This window comes from Chrysochloris asiatica, unplaced genomic scaffold (assembly GCF_000296735.1).
Source record: "Chrysochloris asiatica unplaced genomic scaffold, ChrAsi1.0 scaffold00078, whole genome shotgun sequence".
NCBI classification, from domain to species: Eukaryota; Metazoa; Chordata; class Mammalia; order Afrosoricida; family Chrysochloridae; genus Chrysochloris; species Chrysochloris asiatica.
The window spans coordinates 7,036,461-7,055,422 of NW_006408596.1; the positions used below are offsets into that span (position 1 = coordinate 7,036,461).

The 18,962-nt window shown below is 43.2% G+C and overlaps 1 protein-coding gene across 1 annotated transcript; it reads left to right on the forward strand.

Moving 5' to 3' along the window:
• PLA2G1B (phospholipase A2, group IB (pancreas)) lies at window positions 1-7,060 on the forward strand. The gene is made up of 4 exons (XM_006865502.1): window positions 1-34; window positions 4,881-5,040; window positions 5,931-6,058; window positions 6,939-7,060. The coding sequence occupies exons 1-4, from the start codon at window positions 1-3 to the stop codon at window positions 7,058-7,060; spliced, it is 444 nt and encodes a 147-aa protein (XP_006865564.1).
• The last annotated feature ends 11,902 nt before the right edge of the window (window positions 7,061-18,962 follow it).

Genomic DNA, 18,962 nt, shown 5'->3' on the forward strand with positions numbered 1-18,962 from the left:
ATGAAGCTGCTTGTGCTGGTTGCTCTGCTCATAGGTAGGTGCCTCCCCAGTTCCACCCCCTCCAGACCCCAAGGTTTCAATTCTATGGAATGGGGGCCACAGATCACAGGGGTTAGGACTGGTCAGACCTGGAGTCTTTACTCAGGGATCCCCAAAGGAATTAAGGGCCCGATTTTGGGATTCTCTCATCTTCCCTCAAATCCACCACCCACATGTTGCCTTCTAAGCCCTCAGGTCTGAAATCAAGTCCTCTGAGAAAGGTCCACCCCTGGCCGCCTGAGTTGAGTTCCCTTGCTTTCTTCCCTTCCTGATCATCTTGCTCAGGAACATGGCCTCCTAGCACCCTCCTCTGCCAGACAGTAGAATTTAAATCCCACCTCACTTACTCATTGTTTATTCATTCATTCAACATTGGGGTGGGTGCTCCAGGGTGTAAGGGTCCTTGGGTTAAGACTGGGGACTCAAACACATGAGAAATGAGGCCCATGGGCTGTATAGAAGTGGGTGGGGAAGGGTGGCATGAGATGAAATGGGAGAGATGTGTAAAACCCAAATTTCAAGAGCTGCCTTGAATGAGGGAAGAAATTTGGATTTAATTCCAAGTGCAATGGGCATTCATTGTTGCTGTTGTCAGGTGCCATCGAGTCGGAACCGACTCATAGCGACCCCATGCACAGCAGAACGAAACAATGTCCGATCCTGGGCCAACCTCACTACCGCTGCCACACTTGAGTCCACCAATGATGCCACCTGGCCAATCCATCTCGTTAGGGGCATTCATTAAAAGTACTTAAAGGGGAATAACAAGTTTTAACTTAACTTTAAATGTGTGTGTGTGTGTGTGTGTGTGTGTATAGCCTTGGTAGCACAATGGTTAAAGTGCTCAGCTGCTAATCAAAAGATGGGCAGTTCTATTCCACCAGTTGCTCTATGGGAGAAAGTTGAGGCAACCTGCTTCCATGAAGATTTACAGCCTTGGAAACCCTATGGGGCAGTTCTCTATCTGTAGGGTCACCAGGTTGGAACCAACTGAACAGCTGTGGCTTTGGTTTTATATATTTTTTTGTTACGTGCTGTTGAGTCGGTTCTGACTCATAGCAACCCTGTATAGGGTTTCCAAGGAATAGCTGGTGGACTTGAAGCTCTGACCTTGTGATTAGCAGTCCAGTGTTTATCCTACAGCACCATACCAAGACTATATATATACCTGGAGCATGGTAGATTTTTATGATAAGCTCTGGACTGTAAACCACAAGGTCAGTGGTTCAAGCCCACCAGTCACTCCACAGGAAAAAGATGAGGCTTTCTGGTCCTGCAAAGATTTACAGCCTCGGAAAACCCTATCCAGGGTCGCTGATGGTATGTGCTGTGGAGTCTGTTCCGACTCATAGCATCCCTGTACAGGGTTTCCGAGGCTGTAAATCTTTACGGGAGCAGAAAGCCCAGAGTAGGAATTGGCTTGACAGCACAGAACAACAACAATATATATATGGAGCATGGTAGATGCCTTCGAGTTGGTTCCGACCCATAGCAACCCTATATAATATATATATATACACATGTACTAAATATATATACGGTAGTGGTTATGTGCCATGGAGTCAGTTCCGACTCATCACAACCCTGCACAGGGTTTCCAAGGCTGTAAATCTTTACAGGAGCAGAAAGCCTCACCTTTCTCCTGCGGAACAGCTGGTAGTTTTAAACTGCTGATCTTGAGGGTTGCGGTCAGAGCTCCTTAAATATATATATAGCATATGAATATAGGAGTGCTGTAAACCACAAGGTTGACAGTTCGAGACCACCAGCCCCTCCACAGGAGAAACATGAGGCTTTCTGCTCCTGCAAAGAATTACAGGGTCACTATGAGTCAGAACTGACTCAACAGCACTTGTTGTTGTTGTTGTTAAGTGCCGTAGAGTCAATTCCAACCCATAGTATAGGGTTTCCAAGGAGCAGCAGATGAGCTTGAATTGCCAACCTTAAAGTTCAAATGACTTTGTAGTCTGACACGTTAGCCCACAGTGCCAACAACAACATATATATATACTGGGTCCTGGTATGGTGCCTTAGGATAAGAACTGGACCACAAAGTTGGTTTGAACCATAAGGTCCACAGTTCAAACTCACCAGTTACTCTTGGAAACCCTATACAGGGTCGCTATGAGTTGGAACCTCCATCTCCCTGCACTTCAGACCAGCTGGTTGCCTCACTCTCACTCCTAGCTCCCAGAAGGCTAGGTCAGTGCCCATGGATTCTGGAGTTCACACATCTCCCTAAACTTCCGACCTGCAGCCCTTCCTCTTCTCTCTCTCATTTCAAGACCAATAGGTGCCAAAAGGATACGGCCAAACTTAGCCCATGTCTTCATTGCAGCATTTCCCCTACTTCCACTCACAAGTAGACCCACGTGGTCACCAGCAAGCATATTAGACTGCTCATAGATTCCTTTTGAATTTTAGTCCTAGAAGAGAGTTTTCCCTGATGGGCTGATTATTCTTTCCTTGATGCCTTCAAAGCAAACACCTTCCTTGATATTCAAACAGCCAAACATTCCGCTTTTCTCTGCAGGTCTTTCTTTCAATAAAAATCTTCTATTCTCCCAGCAGTTCTGGGTTGGTGGGCGTGTCTCTTCAAGTGGGAATGTCCCAACTCAGAAGTTTCTGTTTAGGACTCAGGAGTCCACCTAAAGGGTTCCATTATCTTTTCATTCCATTTTCTAGGAACTTCTTGAAACCCCATCAAACATAATTTCCCCACACACATATGGCAGTAACGTGGAATTTAACTGTTCTGCCCCTGCTGTTTCAATTGGTCTAGAAGATGTTACTGTATCCGGACAGGAACACGCAGTTCCTTCATTTTAACAGCTGCACGACATAACATTGTCTGGCTGGCACCTCAATTTATATAACTAGGATATGTGTAACTCCATGAGGTTAGAGGTTTTTGTCTGATTTGTTCATGGTTTTATCTCCAGTTCCTATAGCAGTGGCTGGCACATAGTAGGTGCTCAGTAAATGAATAAATTGTTGTTGGTAAGTGCCTTCGAGTCAGTCACAATTCATAGCAATGCTGTATAGGGTTTCCAAGAAGTGTTGGTGGGCTTGAACCACCAACCTTGTGGTTAGCAGTTGTTACACCAGGACTCCTGGTATGGTGCTGTATGACTAAATTACTGTTGTTAACTTTTGTCAAGTGGGTTCCTACTCATAGCGACTTTGTATAGGGTTTCCAAGGAATGGCTGGTGAGTTTGAACTGCCAAACTATCTGTTCAAACTGATCTTGAAGTTCAGTGCTTATACTTGTTAGGTGCCAGCGAGTTGGTACCGACTCATAGCGACCCAATGCACAACAGAACAAAACACTGCCCAATCCTGGGCCATCCTCATAATTGTTGCCACGCTTGAGCCCATTGATGCTGCCATTTTGCCAATCCATCTTGCTGGGTGTCTTCCTCTGTTTCTCTGACCCTCCACCTTACCAAAATACATTGAGGACACAGCTCTTTCCAGTTGCATTTTGAGTGCCTTCCAAACTGTGTGGCTCATTTTCCGGCCCTATATCTGACAGTTTCTCTACTATTCATAAAGGTTTCAGGAACTAAATATTTGGAAGTAGCTCATTACTCCTTCTTCCTAGTCTGTCTTCGTCTGGAAGCTCATCTGAAACCTGTCCACCATGGGTGACCCTGCTGGTATTTAAAATACCGGTGGCATAGCTTCCAGAATCACAGCAACTCACAAGACACCACAGTATGACAAACTGACAGACGAGTGGTGGGGGCTTATACTACAGTACCATAAATGGTGGTGGCTGTGTACCATGGAGTCGGTTCCGACCCATAGTGACCCTGTACAGGGTTTCCGAGGCTATAAATCTTTAAGGGAGCAGAAAGCCTCATCTTTCTCCTGTGCAACAGCTGGTAGTTTTGAACTGCTGACCTTGCAGTTCGCAGCCCAATTCATAACCACTACGCTACCGGAACTCCATACAGTACCATAAATAGAGATACTTAAAATCATGCCTGTTGAAAATGTATGTTCACATAAATATTAGTATGTGAGTGTTCACAGAAGCACTGTTTACAATAATCTCCAAGCAGAAACAGCCCAAATATCTATCAACAGATGGATGGGAGGAAAAAAATGTGGCCTACCCATAAAATGGAATATTATTTTACCATAAAAATGATTAAAATATTGATACATGGCACAGTGGTTACGAGGCAGGCTGATAACCTTGAGGTCAGCAGCCGTTCCATGGGAGAAAGATGAGGCTTTCTGCTCCTGTAAAGATTTACAGCCTCGGAAACCCTATGCAGGGTCACTGTGAGTAAGAACCGACTCCCTGGCATATAGTCACCACCAAACACCACATGCTTTAACATGGATGAACCCGGAGAACATTATTCTAGGTGAAAGAAGTCATACACAAAGGCCACATATTATATAATTTAGTTTATATAAAATGTCCACAATAGGCAAATCTGTAAAGACAGAAAGTGGTTTTCAAGGGCCAAGGGGAAGGCTTGTTTTTGTGGGGGGCTGTAATAGCTACAGGGTATGGGATTTCTTTATGAAGTAATGAAAACATTTTCAAATTGATTGTGCTGATGGGTGATGGACAATCCTGTGAATATACTCAAAGCCACTGAATAATATCCTTTAAAATAGTCAGAATGTAAATGATGTGAATCATGTGGATAAATCAACCAGCCCTACTCACTTTGCCAAGTTCCTTATGGCCAATTCTTTTCTGAGAAGATAGTTGGCCAAGGGGACAGCGTGAGCCCTGAGAATGCAGGCAGTGTGAGTGCACGAGGCACTGGCAGAGCCTGCTGGCCCAGACTTGACCTCAGAATGTCTCTTCTTGCAGTGGGTGCTGCCACGGTGGACTTAGGACCAAAGGCAGTATGGCAGTTCCGTAACATGATCAAGTGCACGATTCCCGAAAGCGACCCCTTGGTGGATTACAACAACTATGGCTGCTATTGTGGTCTGGGAGGATCAGGCACACCTGTGGATGAACTGGACCAGTGAGTGATGTGGAGGGAAATGGGAGGGTCAGTTTAGGTGAGGAAGGGAGGAGTGGACAGGAACAAGTACACAAAAGACAAGCACAAGAAGGAAATGTGCATATTTTTTAAGGATAATATAGTTCCAATTCTTGCCATATATGTATATATATATATATATATTTTTTTTTTTTAATTAAAAAATATTCCAAAAGGACCCTGTATCCAAAGACAGAAGGAAATGTCTAAGACATAAAAGAGTGGATAATGTTGCCCTCTACTGGCAGATAACGGCAACACCCAACCACAGAAACAATCTTGGTCTCATTTTACCATTGCTAAGGAGTTGCTTCTGACTCATAGTGATCCAGTATAGGGTATCTGGGAATGGCTGGTGGGTTTGAACCTGACCTTGTGGTTAGCAGTCCAGTGTTCATCCTACAGTGCCACACCAGAAATCGGTCATCAAGCTGTAGTTAAAAACGGCTTCCAATCGGTTCGTTTCAGCTTGACTCCCTGCTGAGAATTTCCATTTCCACACCTGATCTACTGAATCCATTTTAACAAAATCCCCAGATGATTTGGATCTGAGTAAAACGGTTGATTCTGATTTAGTATATCTGGGGTGGAAAGGGAAATTGTCAACAGGAGTTGAACCAGAATGAACCAGTTCAATGCCCTGGATTAAAACAACTGCATCATCAGAATCTATGTTTTTGGTGTTTTGTTTTTTTTTTTTAACTGTATTCCTGTGACCATTTACAAATAACGTCCAACAAACATGTGATTAAAGAACGTACTTTTTTTTTATGTCTTCGAGCATCTCAGCCAAGTCACCTGTACCTGATCCTGAGACAGAGCAAAACCGGTTGCCCTGTACCTGTCTCAGCTCTGTGCCCTGCCCCTTCCAGGTGCTGTTACACCCACGACCAATGCTACAGCCAGGCCAAGAAGCTAGATAGCTGCAAATTCCTCTTGGACAACCCCTACACCAAGACCTACTCATACTCATGCTCAGGCACCGAGGTTACCTGCAGCAGTAAGTTTATCCCTCCCTGGCCTCTGGGCCCCAACTAGATGTGGGGGAAGGGGATAAGCTTAATGATTGTTGTTGTTAAATACCTTCAAGTCAATTCTGACTCATAGTGACCCTATATAGGGTTTCTGAGGAGTGGGGCTGGTGAGTTTGAACTGCCAACCTTGTGCTAGGACTCCATTGCTGATTCTACAGCACCAGACCAGGACTCTGTAAGACTGATGATTGTCACCATCTATTGATCCCTTTCTTGGTGCCAGGCAGTGCCTTTCTTCTTTCATCCATACACCAACCCTAGGACATAGGGACTCTTATCTCCATTGTGGTGCTGTGATTGTTGGAATCTCAAAGCTGAGTTCAGTAGTTGCTGTTGTTGTTGTTGTTGTTAAGTGTCATCAAGTCATCAGTTCCATCCAACTCAGAGTGACCCTAAATAGGGTTTCTGAGTAGTGGTTGGTAGGTTTGAACCACTGACCTTGTAGTTAGCAGTCTAGTGCTCATCCTACAGCGCCACACCAGGACTTCATGATTTGTCGCTTCTTTATTTAATAAGAATTGCTGAGCGGTAGCATCTCTTTTGCTGTATGAGTCAAGATAGGTTTTATTATGCCCAATTTACAATTGAGGAAACTGAGGATCAAAGAGAGTCACTTGCCCAGAATTACCTAGCTTATAAATGGTCGGGCTAGCATTTGAACCCAATTGCATCTGACTTCAAAAGCTCTGGGCTTAAGCACTGAGTTATGTAGAGATGACAGTAAGTACCACATGACCCTCATGTGCGATATCAGAGAACTCAGTCAGCTTTCATTTGTGCCTTCCTGCCCTGGACTATACAATCCAGGATCGGCCTTGATTACTTCTCTCCTTTCATTCTTCGCAGGCAGCAACACAGAGTGCCAAGCCTTTATCTGCAACTGTGACCGTAGTGCTGCCATGTGCTTTTCAAAGGCCGCATACAACCAGGAGAACAAGAACCTGAACTCCCAGTTCTGTAAGGACTGAGAAGAGCCTTCGTTTACACTCCGCCCGCCATTAAAGCACCTTGTTGAAAGGCCTCGTGTTTGCATATTTGTCTCTAGCCTCAAGACAATACTTTCATGGTGTTGTCAGCTCCTCAATGAGTATCATTTGTTGATGTCGTTGCTGTCGTTTTTGGTTCCGACTCATAGGGACCCTATGCACAAGAGAACGAAACACTGCCTAGTCCGGAAGCAGCCTCACAATCCTCATTGTGCTTGAGTCCATTGCTGCTGCCACTGTGCCAATCAGTCTTATTGAGGCGGATCTTCCTTTCTTGGGGGTGGGGGGTGGTCTTTCTTTTTCACACTAGCCCTCCACTTTACTAAGCATAAAGATGTACTTCTTCAGGGACTGGTCCCTCCTAATAACATGTCCCAAGAATGAGAGATAAAGTCTCATCATCCTAGTTTCTAAGGAGCATTCGGGCTGTAGTTCTTCCAGTACAGATCTGCAAGTTCTCTGGCAATCCACGGTACTTTTAATATTCTTTTCTAACACTCACTGTCCAACTTTCACATGCATATGAGGTTACTAAAAATACCATGGCTTGGGGCAGATGCATCTTAGTCCTCAAACTGAATGACATCTTTCCTCTTAAACATTCTAAAGAGGCCTTATGCAGCAGATTTGCTTAATGCATTATGTCCTTTGATTTCTTGACTGCTGCTTCTGTTAGTGTTGATAGTGGATCCAAGTAAAATGAAGTCTTTGACAGCTTCAAACTTTTCTCCATTTATCATGATGTTACTTATCGATTTAGCTGTGAGGATTTGGTCTCTGATCTTCATCAGTATTTTAAGTCCTCTTCACTTCCAGCCAGCAAGATTGTAGCATCTGCATATTGCAAATTGTTAACGACTCTCCCTCCAATCCTGATGCCACATTTTTCTTCATATAATCCAGTTTTTTAGATTATTTGATCAGCATACAGATTGAATAAGTATAGTAAAAGAATACAATCCTGGTTCACACCTTTCCTGGTTTCAAACCATTCAATATCCCTTTGTTTTTTTCAAACTGCTGCTTCTTAGTCTATGTACAGCTTCCTCATGAGCACAATTAAGTGTTCTGGAATACCCATCCTTCAAAATGTTGTCCGTAGCTTGTCATGATCCACAAAGTCGAAAGCCTATGCATAGTCAGTCAAACACAAGTTAACATCTTTCTGGTATTCTCTGATTTCAGCCAGGACTCATATGGTATCAGCAGTAATATCCCTCATTTTGTGTCCTCATCTGAGTCAAGCATGAACCTCTGGAAGTTCCCTGTCAATTTATTGTTACAGTCATTTTAGAATTATTTCCAGCAAAATTTTACTTGCATGTGATTTTAATGATATTGATGATTTCCACATCCAGTTGGGTCACTTCTCTTTGGAATGGGTGCAAATACGGCTCTCTTCCAGTTGGCCAGGTGGCTGTCTTTCAAATTTCTCCACATAGATGAGTGAGTGCCTCCAGAGCCGCATCAATTTGTTGAAAGATTTCAATTTGTAATCCATTAACTCCTCAAGTCTTTTCTTTGCCAATGCCTTCAGTGTAGCTTGGTCTTCCTCCTTCACCGCCGTTGGTTCTTGGTCATGTGCTATCTCTTCAAATGGTTGAACATCGGCCACTTCATTTCATTACGGTGATTCTGTGTAGTCTTTCCATCTTATTTTAATGCTTTCTACATCGTTGAATATCTTGGCCTTAGAATCCTTCAGTATTGTAAGCCAAGGCTTGACTTTTTTCTCCAGTTCTTACAGCTTGAGAAATGCTGAACATGTTTTTCCCTTTTCATTTTCTAACTCCAGGTCTTTGCACATTTCCTTATAATAATTTACTTTGTCTTCTTGAGCTGCCCTTTGAAAATTTCTGTTCCACTCTTTTACCCCTTCATTTTTTCATTCACTTTAGCATCTCTACACTGGAAAGCAACTTTCAGAATCTCTTCTGACATCAATCTTGGTCTTTTCTTTCTTTGTTTATTGATATTGTTGCCCCCCTTTTATGGACAAGGACCTAAATTCTCTGAGAAGTTAAGTCACTTACCCAAAATGGTAGAGTTAGGATTTGGCCAGGTCTGTCTCATGGCAAGCCCTGGTGACGCAGCGCTAATTATTGGAATGCTAATTGCAAGGTCAGCCGTTCAATTCCACCAGCAGCTCTGTGGGAGAAAAATCTAGCTGTCTTCTTTCATCAAGATTTACAAGTCTCCCTGGCTGGCAGATGTCGGGGACCCGCCTCGACATAGGGGTTCGGTTCACGAGGAGGGGCTACCTGACGGCGATTGCAATATATCAAGACTACACAGAAAGAGACAAAGAGAGAGACAATGAGGCACCCCAAAGCCAGGGTGGATACATCACTGGTGGGCAGGCTTGGGACTACAGGCATCATGGCCTCTGCAGGCAGCAACTCACTGCCCTGCCATCTTTACTGCATGCCTTCTAACCAGTAATGCACCGCAATCTTTACTCCATGCCTCCCAACCAGTAATGCACACCTGGGGAGGCCCGGGCCTCTGTTTTATTTAGGGGAGGAGCTTCACACCAAGCTGGGAGGGACCAAAACAAGATACAGCTAACATCAGTAATTTTCCAGACATTCAGGTAACTTGACATCATACTTCGCTGGTTCCAACCCCAGGCCAGCAACTTAGATTCTCAGGCCCAATTAACATATCTATAGCTCCTGAGCACAGGTGGGGGAAGGTGAGAGTAATGACAAAAGCTTGGGCGGAGTCCTGCTGCTTCGGCTTCTGGGCTGCACCTGGAAAAGGATTAGGGAGGATGGGTTCTTTGTCTATAGAACAAAGAACCGAGAAGTAGCTAAGATATTTTTAGTTAATCCTTTTGGAGAAAGGCTTGACCTTGCAACTTTTAGTCTTAGGCTTTAGGAAAATATCACATTTATCTGTGGATTGTCAAAGGCTCCGTGTATTAATTTAATATATATAACTGAATATTAATATGAAAGCAATTTGTCATTAACTGCCAGTGGCCTCATTTGTTACACTCGGCCCTATAGGGCCTCGAACCTCTGACTAGTCTTACATGGTCCGCAACAAGCAGAATGTGCCCATTAGACATTTAAATGAATAAATGTTTTTTGGTTTGTAGAAAAAAAAAAAAAAGAGTGCTGGATTAAAACACACACACACAAATCATGTTTCTAACAGTAAAAACTAATTAGAAGAAAAAAAATTAGTCTCTGAAATCCTATAAAAGGTCTTTATGAATTAGAATCAAGATTGATCCTGCAAAGGGTCTCCAAAGTAGGAATCAAATGGATGGCAGTGAGTTTGGTTTTGGTCTGATGGAAACAGTTGAAGTCTTACCTGCTAGTTCTCTAGGCCAAGTTTTCCTACAAGTATTTATTTATGTCTGTACTGGCATTGATGGACTGCTAACCAAAAGGTTGGCTGTACAAACCCACCAACCACTCTTGGAAACCCTAAACAGTGTTGTCTGTAAGTTGGGACCAACTCAAGGCATTTAACACCACCAGCGTAGTGGCTACGAATCGAGCTGCGAACCTTAAGGTCAGCGGTTCGAAACTACCAGCTGCTCCACGGGAGAAAGATGAGGCTTTCTACTCCCATAAAGATTTACACCCTCGGAAACCCTGTACAGGGTCGCTATGGGTCGGAACCGACTCGACGGCACTTAACAACAACAACAACAACAACCACCACACTGGCATTGAAGTTCAGCAGAGTGAGTAGGGAGGGGCAGAGGAGGAAACTGAACTCAAAAAGCAAAGATAACCAATACTTATGCTGACTTTGAGAAGCCACCACTAAGCACTTTCAAACTTTCCAAAGCTGACAGAACTGTGGTATGCTGGGAGCCCGTGGGCAGCAAAGGACTCTAGTTTGAAGAGGGTGTGTGTAAGGAACTTACTTTTCTTTTGGTTCACCTTCTCCCTTGTTCCATTAAATTAATATTTATTTACTCTGGACTAGGCAGTGAGTGGGATGCCGGGGAGTCAATGTATTTGGGATTGGCTTCAGAACAATGTGTATGTGCCTGCAGTTTAGCCTTCTCTGTGATTTTTCATCTAATCTTCAAACAGCATCTTTTCAATAAAATAATGATTCTAATGCTGCTAGTTGTCATCTAGTTGATTCAGACTCACTGCTCCAGAGGGTTGTCAAGGCTGTGCCCTTCTGGAAGCAGATCCCCAGGTGGAGAAACAATAATGGCGTTGGAATGTTGTTGTTAGATGCCATCAAGTCAGTCCCGACTCTTAGTAACCCTAGGCACAACAGAACAAAACACTGCCTGTCCTGCACCAACCTCACAATTGTTGCTACATGTGAGCCCACTGCTGCTGCTACTGGGGGTCTTTCTCTTTTTCTATGACCTTCCACTTCACCAAACGTGATATTCGTCTCCAGGGACAGGTCCCTCCTGATAATATGCCCCAAGTATGAGAGATGAAGTCTGTCCATCCCGGCTTCTAAGTAGCACTCTGGCTGTACTTCTTCCAACAGAGATTCATTTGTTCTTTTGGTAGTCAATGGTACTTTTAATATTATCTTCTACAGTCTTCCTTCTTCACTTTCAAACTTCACGTGGATAGGAGGCTATTGAAAACACATAGCTTGGGTCAGGCGCATCTTAGTTCTTAAACTGACATCTTTGCTCTTCAACACTTTACAGAGGTCTTGTGCAGCAGATTTGCCTAAAACAGTAAGTGCTTTCTTGATTTCTTTTTTTTTTTTTTTCATTCCTTTCTTGATTTCTTGACTGCTGTTTCCATGAGTGTAGATGGTGGATTCAAGCAAAATGAAGTCTTTGACAACTTCAATCTTTTCTCCATTTATCTTGATGTTGTTTATTGGTCCAGTGGTGAAGATTTTTGTTTTCTTTATCAGCGTTTAACGCTTTGGGCCACCCAGAGACTCCGCTAATAACCAATTAAATAAACTGAACTGAAAGTAACTGGAAGCTGAAATTGTACCGAAGCAACTACAACATCCTCACAGTACCCAGTACTTCACATACACTCATTGAAGAATTTTTCAACCAAGGTACTGTTGCAGCGGGGAAAACCACGTGGTGATATTTACTTTTTGGGATCAATCCAGCCCTCCCAGCCCGGTCAACCACTCCCAGGCCGGAGGGATAGCTGAGTAAAAATTATGATTGGTTAATTTGTGCGCACGTGGCACTTAGTCTCTATTCTCTATTGGTTAAGAGAAGCCCAGCCTCCGCCCTACCCCCACACCTCCCATCCTAGTTGGCCCCTCCTCCCTTTCTTGATGAGCGCAGGCGCAGTATTTGGAGCAATGGTTGATCTAGATGGTTTCGGTTTAGAGGGAGGAGTCGGTGTCTCTGCGCAACTTTCAAGTGCTGGGCCTGCTTTTTGTTCTGAGCTTTTTGTCCCACAACAAGGACGGAGTAGGTGACTTGAGTGTGAAAAGGGAGTGGATTACCATGGACTATCCCACTGGGGCCAACATTCCTGCAATGCACGCCCCTCTCCAAGTCACACACCCCCACACAATTCATCTCGTTGGGGGGTCTTCCTTTTTACCAAGCATGATGTCTTCCTCTCTGACAAGAGGGGCTTTTCCAAGACCGTTTAAGGGAGCAGACAGCCTCATCTTTTACCTGTAGAGCTACTAATGGGCTTGAACCATGGATCTTACTGTTAGTACTGCAATGTTTAACCACGGTAACACCAAGGCCCCTTGGGGCCTGGAAATCAAAGCAAGGCTGAGAAAGAGGGATGGCAGGAAGAGAGGTGAGTGATGTTGGGTGAGCCAATGGTCCCTTTATTGTTAAGTGCTCTCGAGTCGGTCCCCACCCATAGCGACTCTATATGTAGGGTTTCCAAGGAGCGACTGGTGAGCTTAAACCACCGACCTTTTGGTTCAAACCAGCCCAACAGCACAACACCAGGACTCTTAAAGGAGTTTCAAATCTCCGCTTAAATCTCTCTTCCATCCTAGGACAAATATGTAGGAATTTGTGGTGTGACCTCTGCTTTGGGGTAGCTTGTTCCTGTTGCCACCATTTGGAACACGCTTTTCCTAGATAGTGAACTCCTATTCATCTTTCAGGATTAACCTTGGATCGCTTCTGGAAGTTTCTTAAGTCCTGCCCTTCTTTCTTCCTGAGGTACCACTGCTCAGTTACTCCACTGGGTTTCTACAGCATTAAAAAAGAAAGCCCAGAACTGGACAGTGTGGGTTGGATTACTGCCCTGATCGCCCTGAGTGGTCTTGGATACATTACATAAGACCTCAGCTCCAAAAGTCTTAATCTTTCAAAAGAAACAGTAATGGTCAAATCTTTGGGTTGTGAGAATTAAGGAAACAGATGTGCGTCCAGAGAAAGAGAGGGAAGACCATTTCCTTGTTTTCTTTAGAAAAGCTTGACTGCAGTGGGCAATACTTGCTTTTGTAACCAAACAAATGTACTTACACATGTACAAGTGTAAGGGCTTTGAGGAAGAGCCTGTGGGGTCTAGTTACAGGAATACCAACATTGCCATAGAGTCAATTTTGACTCACAGTGACCTTAACAGGGCAGAAATCGAATGCCATATTGCATTGGGAAAATCTGCTGTTAAAAAGCAGAGATGTCACTTTGAGGATTAAGGTAGTCCTGATCTAGGCCAAGGTATTCTCAATCATCTCATGTACGTGAAAGCTGGACAATGAAAAAGAAAGACTGAAAAAGAATCCATACCTTTGAATTATGTTGTTGGCAAATAATATCGAATATAACATGGACAACCCGAATGCTCCTTGGAAGCATGGATTTTGCCTTACAAACTGTGGACATGTTATCAAAAGGAACCAGTCCCTAGAGGACATCATGCTTGGTAAAGTGGTGGTGGCGGTAGTGTGCTGTGGAGTCAGTTGAGGTTGTAAATCTTCACAGAACCAGAAAGCCTCATTTCTCTCCCTCAGAACAGCTGGTAGTTATAAACTGCTGACCTTGAGGTTAGCAGCCCGACTTGTAATCACTACGCTACCAGAGCTCCTCTAGAGATCCTTAGAGAGTCAGACTAAAAGCCCCCACCCCAGGAAACCCCCTAAATTCTGGGTAGTCTTGGACTTCTCCTAGGAGTGATGAGCTTGCTATGAAAAGTCATCATTCACTACAGAGGAACTTGACAAATGCCCAGGTATCTCTTGTGGAGTTAATTCTTTGGTGATATGATACCTTGTAACATGTTTGCACACGTGCTTGAGATGTTCAATAAATGCTATTGTTCCTTTTTGTTCCTTTTTAAGGAAGAGGTAAGAGCTATCCCATTTATGACAGGATGCTAGAGGAATGGTCTTGTGGTGTAGCAGTGTAGGATCAGCACTGGATCGTGAACTACAAGGTTGGCAGTTCAAACCCACCAGCTCCATCTCAGGCGCTCTGGTAGCACAGTGGTTTGAGTTGGACTGCTAACTTCTCAAGGTCAGCAGTTCAAAACTACCAGCTGTTCTGGAAAGATGAGGCTTTCTACTCCCATAAAGATTTACAGTCTCAGAAACCCTATGCAGGGTCGCTGTGAGTCAGAACCAATTCCATGGCATATAACCAACCAGAACCAACCAGCTATTCCTTGGAAACCATATACAGAATTGACTTGACGGCACGTAACAACAATTAGAGGAATCTGAGTTCATGGGAAGGAAGTTTCCCGTGTTATGTTCCTGTTTGGCTTTGTGACTTCCATTTACTAAACTGATAGTGGAGCCAAAGGCCAGTACAACTGAGGAATACACCTCAGTCATGAGTAGGGCTCAGTTTATGCAGTTGGAACCACATAAGCAGGGCAATGGTGAACTGACAATCCACAAGTAGAGGACAACCCACAACAACACTGTTGTTGTGAAGTGCTGTTGAGTTGGTTCTGACTCATAGTGACCCTGGATAGGGTTTCCGAGGAGCAGCTGGTGGGTTTGAACTGCTGACTTGTGGTTCGAAGTCCAATGCTGATCCTACAGTGCCACGCATTAGGAGTTCTTAAAAGCGGTCAAAACGAGGAGAGAGAGAAGAGCATTAGCTTCAGGAAATAACCAAGCTCCTCTTGGGACACATCTTTTAGGAAATAATTCCATTTCGGGAGGAAATAGGAGTAAAGTGAACATTCCAAGGGTCCTCAAGACTTGGATTCATGATTCCTGCCGCCATTAAGTGTAGAGAGACCTGCATGGCACCCTAACCAACTCTCTAACCCCACTACAAGTTCAGCCTTGGCCAGGTGTGTTGCTGATTTTCACTTTCATTTCAAGCTAACTTTTTCTACCCATACTCTGCAGACAAATGAGGTACAATGTTGTTGTAAAGAAAAATAACTTGAAAGAAGTCTGAATGCTTGGATTCTAGTCCTGGCTCTGAAATTACATAAGGTAGTTACTAGTACCTGTTGCCATCAAGTTAGTTCTAATTCAAAGAGCCCCCAGGTGGTGGAAGCAGTAAGCACCTGACTGCCAACTGAGAAAGGTTTTTGGTTTGATTCCACCCAGAGGGACCTCAGAAGAAAGGCCTGGTGATCTGCTTCCAAAGCAACTGCACCTTGAAACCCCTATGAAATGCAGTTCTATTTTGCACGCATGGGATTGCCCTGAATGTGGCCTTATGTAAGTCTGGATCTTAGTTTTCTTTTAAAAAGGCAAAAAGTGAGAGGACGGACTAAATTTTCTTTCATTTAGTGATTCCACGCATGACTTTATGATACATTCTGGTAGGGATTTGGGCCGGGGAATAACAATTTCTCTGACCCCCTTGAGAGCTAGAAGTTGTCTTTTTATCCTCAGTACCTTAATGCAGTATCTGTAACTGTGGATGAAATTTGTGGATGAGAATGGCTTGAGAATCAAACAACACAGATTTTAGTTATTCCAGACTTTAGGTAAAGGAATTCTGGTGACACATTAGGTTAAGCAGTGGGCTGCTAACCACAAGGGCAACGGATCAAGCCCACCAACCATTCCTCAGGAAAAAGACAAAGCTATCTGCTCCCACAAAGATTTAGTCTTAGAACTCCTTGGGAATGGCTCTACTCTGTCATACACGGTCATCGTGAGCTGGAATCGACTCGACTCAAAGGCAGTGTGTTTGTGTTTGGTTGGGAGTTTGACACTGAGTAACAGAGCAAACCAACCAGGTCAGGGCGCCTGAGGATCCCCACCTGCAAAAAAAAAAGGCTGGATTGAGACAACCTTAAATCACTTCAGAATGAATTTGCACCTTTGATGAGCAAACCAGCGGCATCGCAGGTAAAAGGAACGCATTGTGTTGTCAGGATCTTGCATAGTCTCAGTTAACTGATATTTGCTTCCTTGGCAAGTGCGGAGGAGTGAACACGTCCTGCATGCCCTCATTTTAGACAAAAGATTCCCCGGAATAGGATGTCATTCCTGCATGCGCCTCACTTTCTGATGAGACCGTGCAGAAAGCTGTACCCGGGTCCACTGACTTTTTCTGGTTAACACAGCAAACCAAGCAACTTCAGACTCCCCTGGGGAATTCACTACTTCCTCTCTGACAGGTGGGTTCAAGACAGGTGTCTCATTCTGGTAGCTGAAGCCAAGGAGGATTCCTTGGAGAACTTCATCAAGCACTTTCTGCCCTGAAGCTTTTACCAGTATCTGCTGTCTTTTGTAATTGTGCATCCTAGCTAAGGCACAGAAGACTGAATGAATGCAAGGATTCATTAACTCTTTCAATTTGTTAAATACTAACAGTTAACCATAAGAAGTGGTTCAATGAAGTAAGAGTCACACTGCTTCAATTTTTCTTTGTTGTAGTTTTTAAATTGTCAATTTTTAGCTATTTGACAGATTAAAACCAAAACAACCATGCCATATTTAGTCCTGGAGTTCAAGTCTAAATGTTTATGTGGAAAATTATTGTAGTAAACTTTTAATAAGGCAAAGCAACCTTAAGCTCTATTTTAGCCAAATGAAACATTATCTGAAATTATATTAAAACATTTCCCTTGTCTTCAATCTGTTTGGTGTAACAAAATATTGATACGCAGCTTGGTGTATTTCACCAGTTAATGCACAGTCTTCTCCCTTCCTTCCCCTAGTATGTGTACTGAAAAAAATGTGCATTTGTCTGAGGAATTATTTTGTTTGCTACCACTTAGTGAATCTCAAAATTTTGAGTAAATGTACCTCAGTCTAATCAGACTTTTTATGACCTTTATAACTACATTTAAAATCCTTAATCCCTATTTCTGGGTGTCTGCGAGCCTAATTGTTATCATGAAGTAAACATTTATTATTCTAGATATTCACTAGCAAAATAAACACATAGTCTTGTTTAGCGAGTATATATACTGTTCCTCAACATCTCCAGCTTTTGCAGTGTCCTGGCATCCTTAAAATACTTTGAAAATATGGCCTTGATCCATGGATTAAATCAGTATATAAGTGAAAAAAAAAAAGAAAATAGAAGCCACTTGAGCTGGGCTCTTCCTGCACAAGCGAGACCCCGATCCGCCTGGCGCCCCAAGAAGACATAGACGATAGCCCTGCGCTAGGGGCTTTTTGCCAAGAAAAGAACTGTGTCATAAAGCCTCATTTTCTTTTGGCTAATTGGAAGGAAAAACAAAATACACGGGCAGTCCACACAACCAATGTGTTGTTTAAAAGAAAGATTTCTTTATTCCATGGTTAATAATTCATTCATGTCATTGGTCACTTAACAAAAAGGGCATCATAAGATTCATGTTGGACAACATGAAGAGGAATAACTTAAGAATTATCAGCATTCCAGAACAGGCAGAATCACACAAGTCCACAGAGGATATAGTTGAACAATTTCTGGAAGAAAATTTCCCTAACATCCTGAAAAACGAAAAGCATTCAAGAAGCTCAATGAACCCCAAGATGGATAGACCCTAAAAGACAATCATCAAGATATATAATAATCAAGCTCGCCAAATTCAAAGATAAGGACAGAATCCTGAAAGCAGCTAGGGAAAAGAGAAGTGTAACATAGAAAGGCAAGCAAATCAGATTAAGCTCGGATCTCTCAACAGAAACCATGCAGGCAAGAAGGCAATGCGGGGACATATATAGAACCCTAAAAGAAAAAAAACTGCCACCCACGAATCCTCTTTCCTGAAAAGTTGTCAATCAAATACAATGGTATAATCAAAACATTCCAGGATAAACAGAAGTTAAGGGATTTTGCCAAAGCCAGCCCTGTGATGAAAAACATCCTGAAGGAAGTTCTATGGACTGAGAACCAACAAGAACAGATAACAACTAGAGAATGACTTACGTGGCGGCATCACCCTGAACTCAATCAACAAATGAGAGTCAAGAACATAATAACATTATAAGAACAGAGGATCTAGGAGGTCAGTCTATGATCAAAACAATTACAATATGAAAGATGGTAAACACAGAGGAACAGAGATCCAGGTGATGGTAAGGTCAGATAGATTACAGGATAAAATAGACTGTCTTAAATGGAGGGAAGAATTAATGGAATGTAACCACAACAGTGGGCTTGGGGCAGGGAGTTTGGTTCAGGTGTTGGGGAGGACAATACAAGAAGGGGGAGGAGGCGGAAGAACAAGATTGATAGGGGAACACTAAGAACAAGATTGATAGGCGGAAGAACAAGATTGATAGGGGTTCACATGTCCTAAGTGGGACAGAGGTAAATAGTGATGCATACTCAACCTTGGAACAACAGGGCTCTGTGATACAGGGATCTAGGCATAGTTTGAAGAGGGGAAACAATACTAAAATGCTTGACTGCCTTATGAATATTGGTTTCCCTTGCCTACTATTGTAAAATAGACACTTGAGTGGGATAGAAAGGAATGTTGGGAAACATGATTACAGAAAATTTGTAATCCCGTGTTTAGCCTATAACTGATTTGAATACCTAAAAGGGGTTCTAGAACTTGCCCAGTGAAAC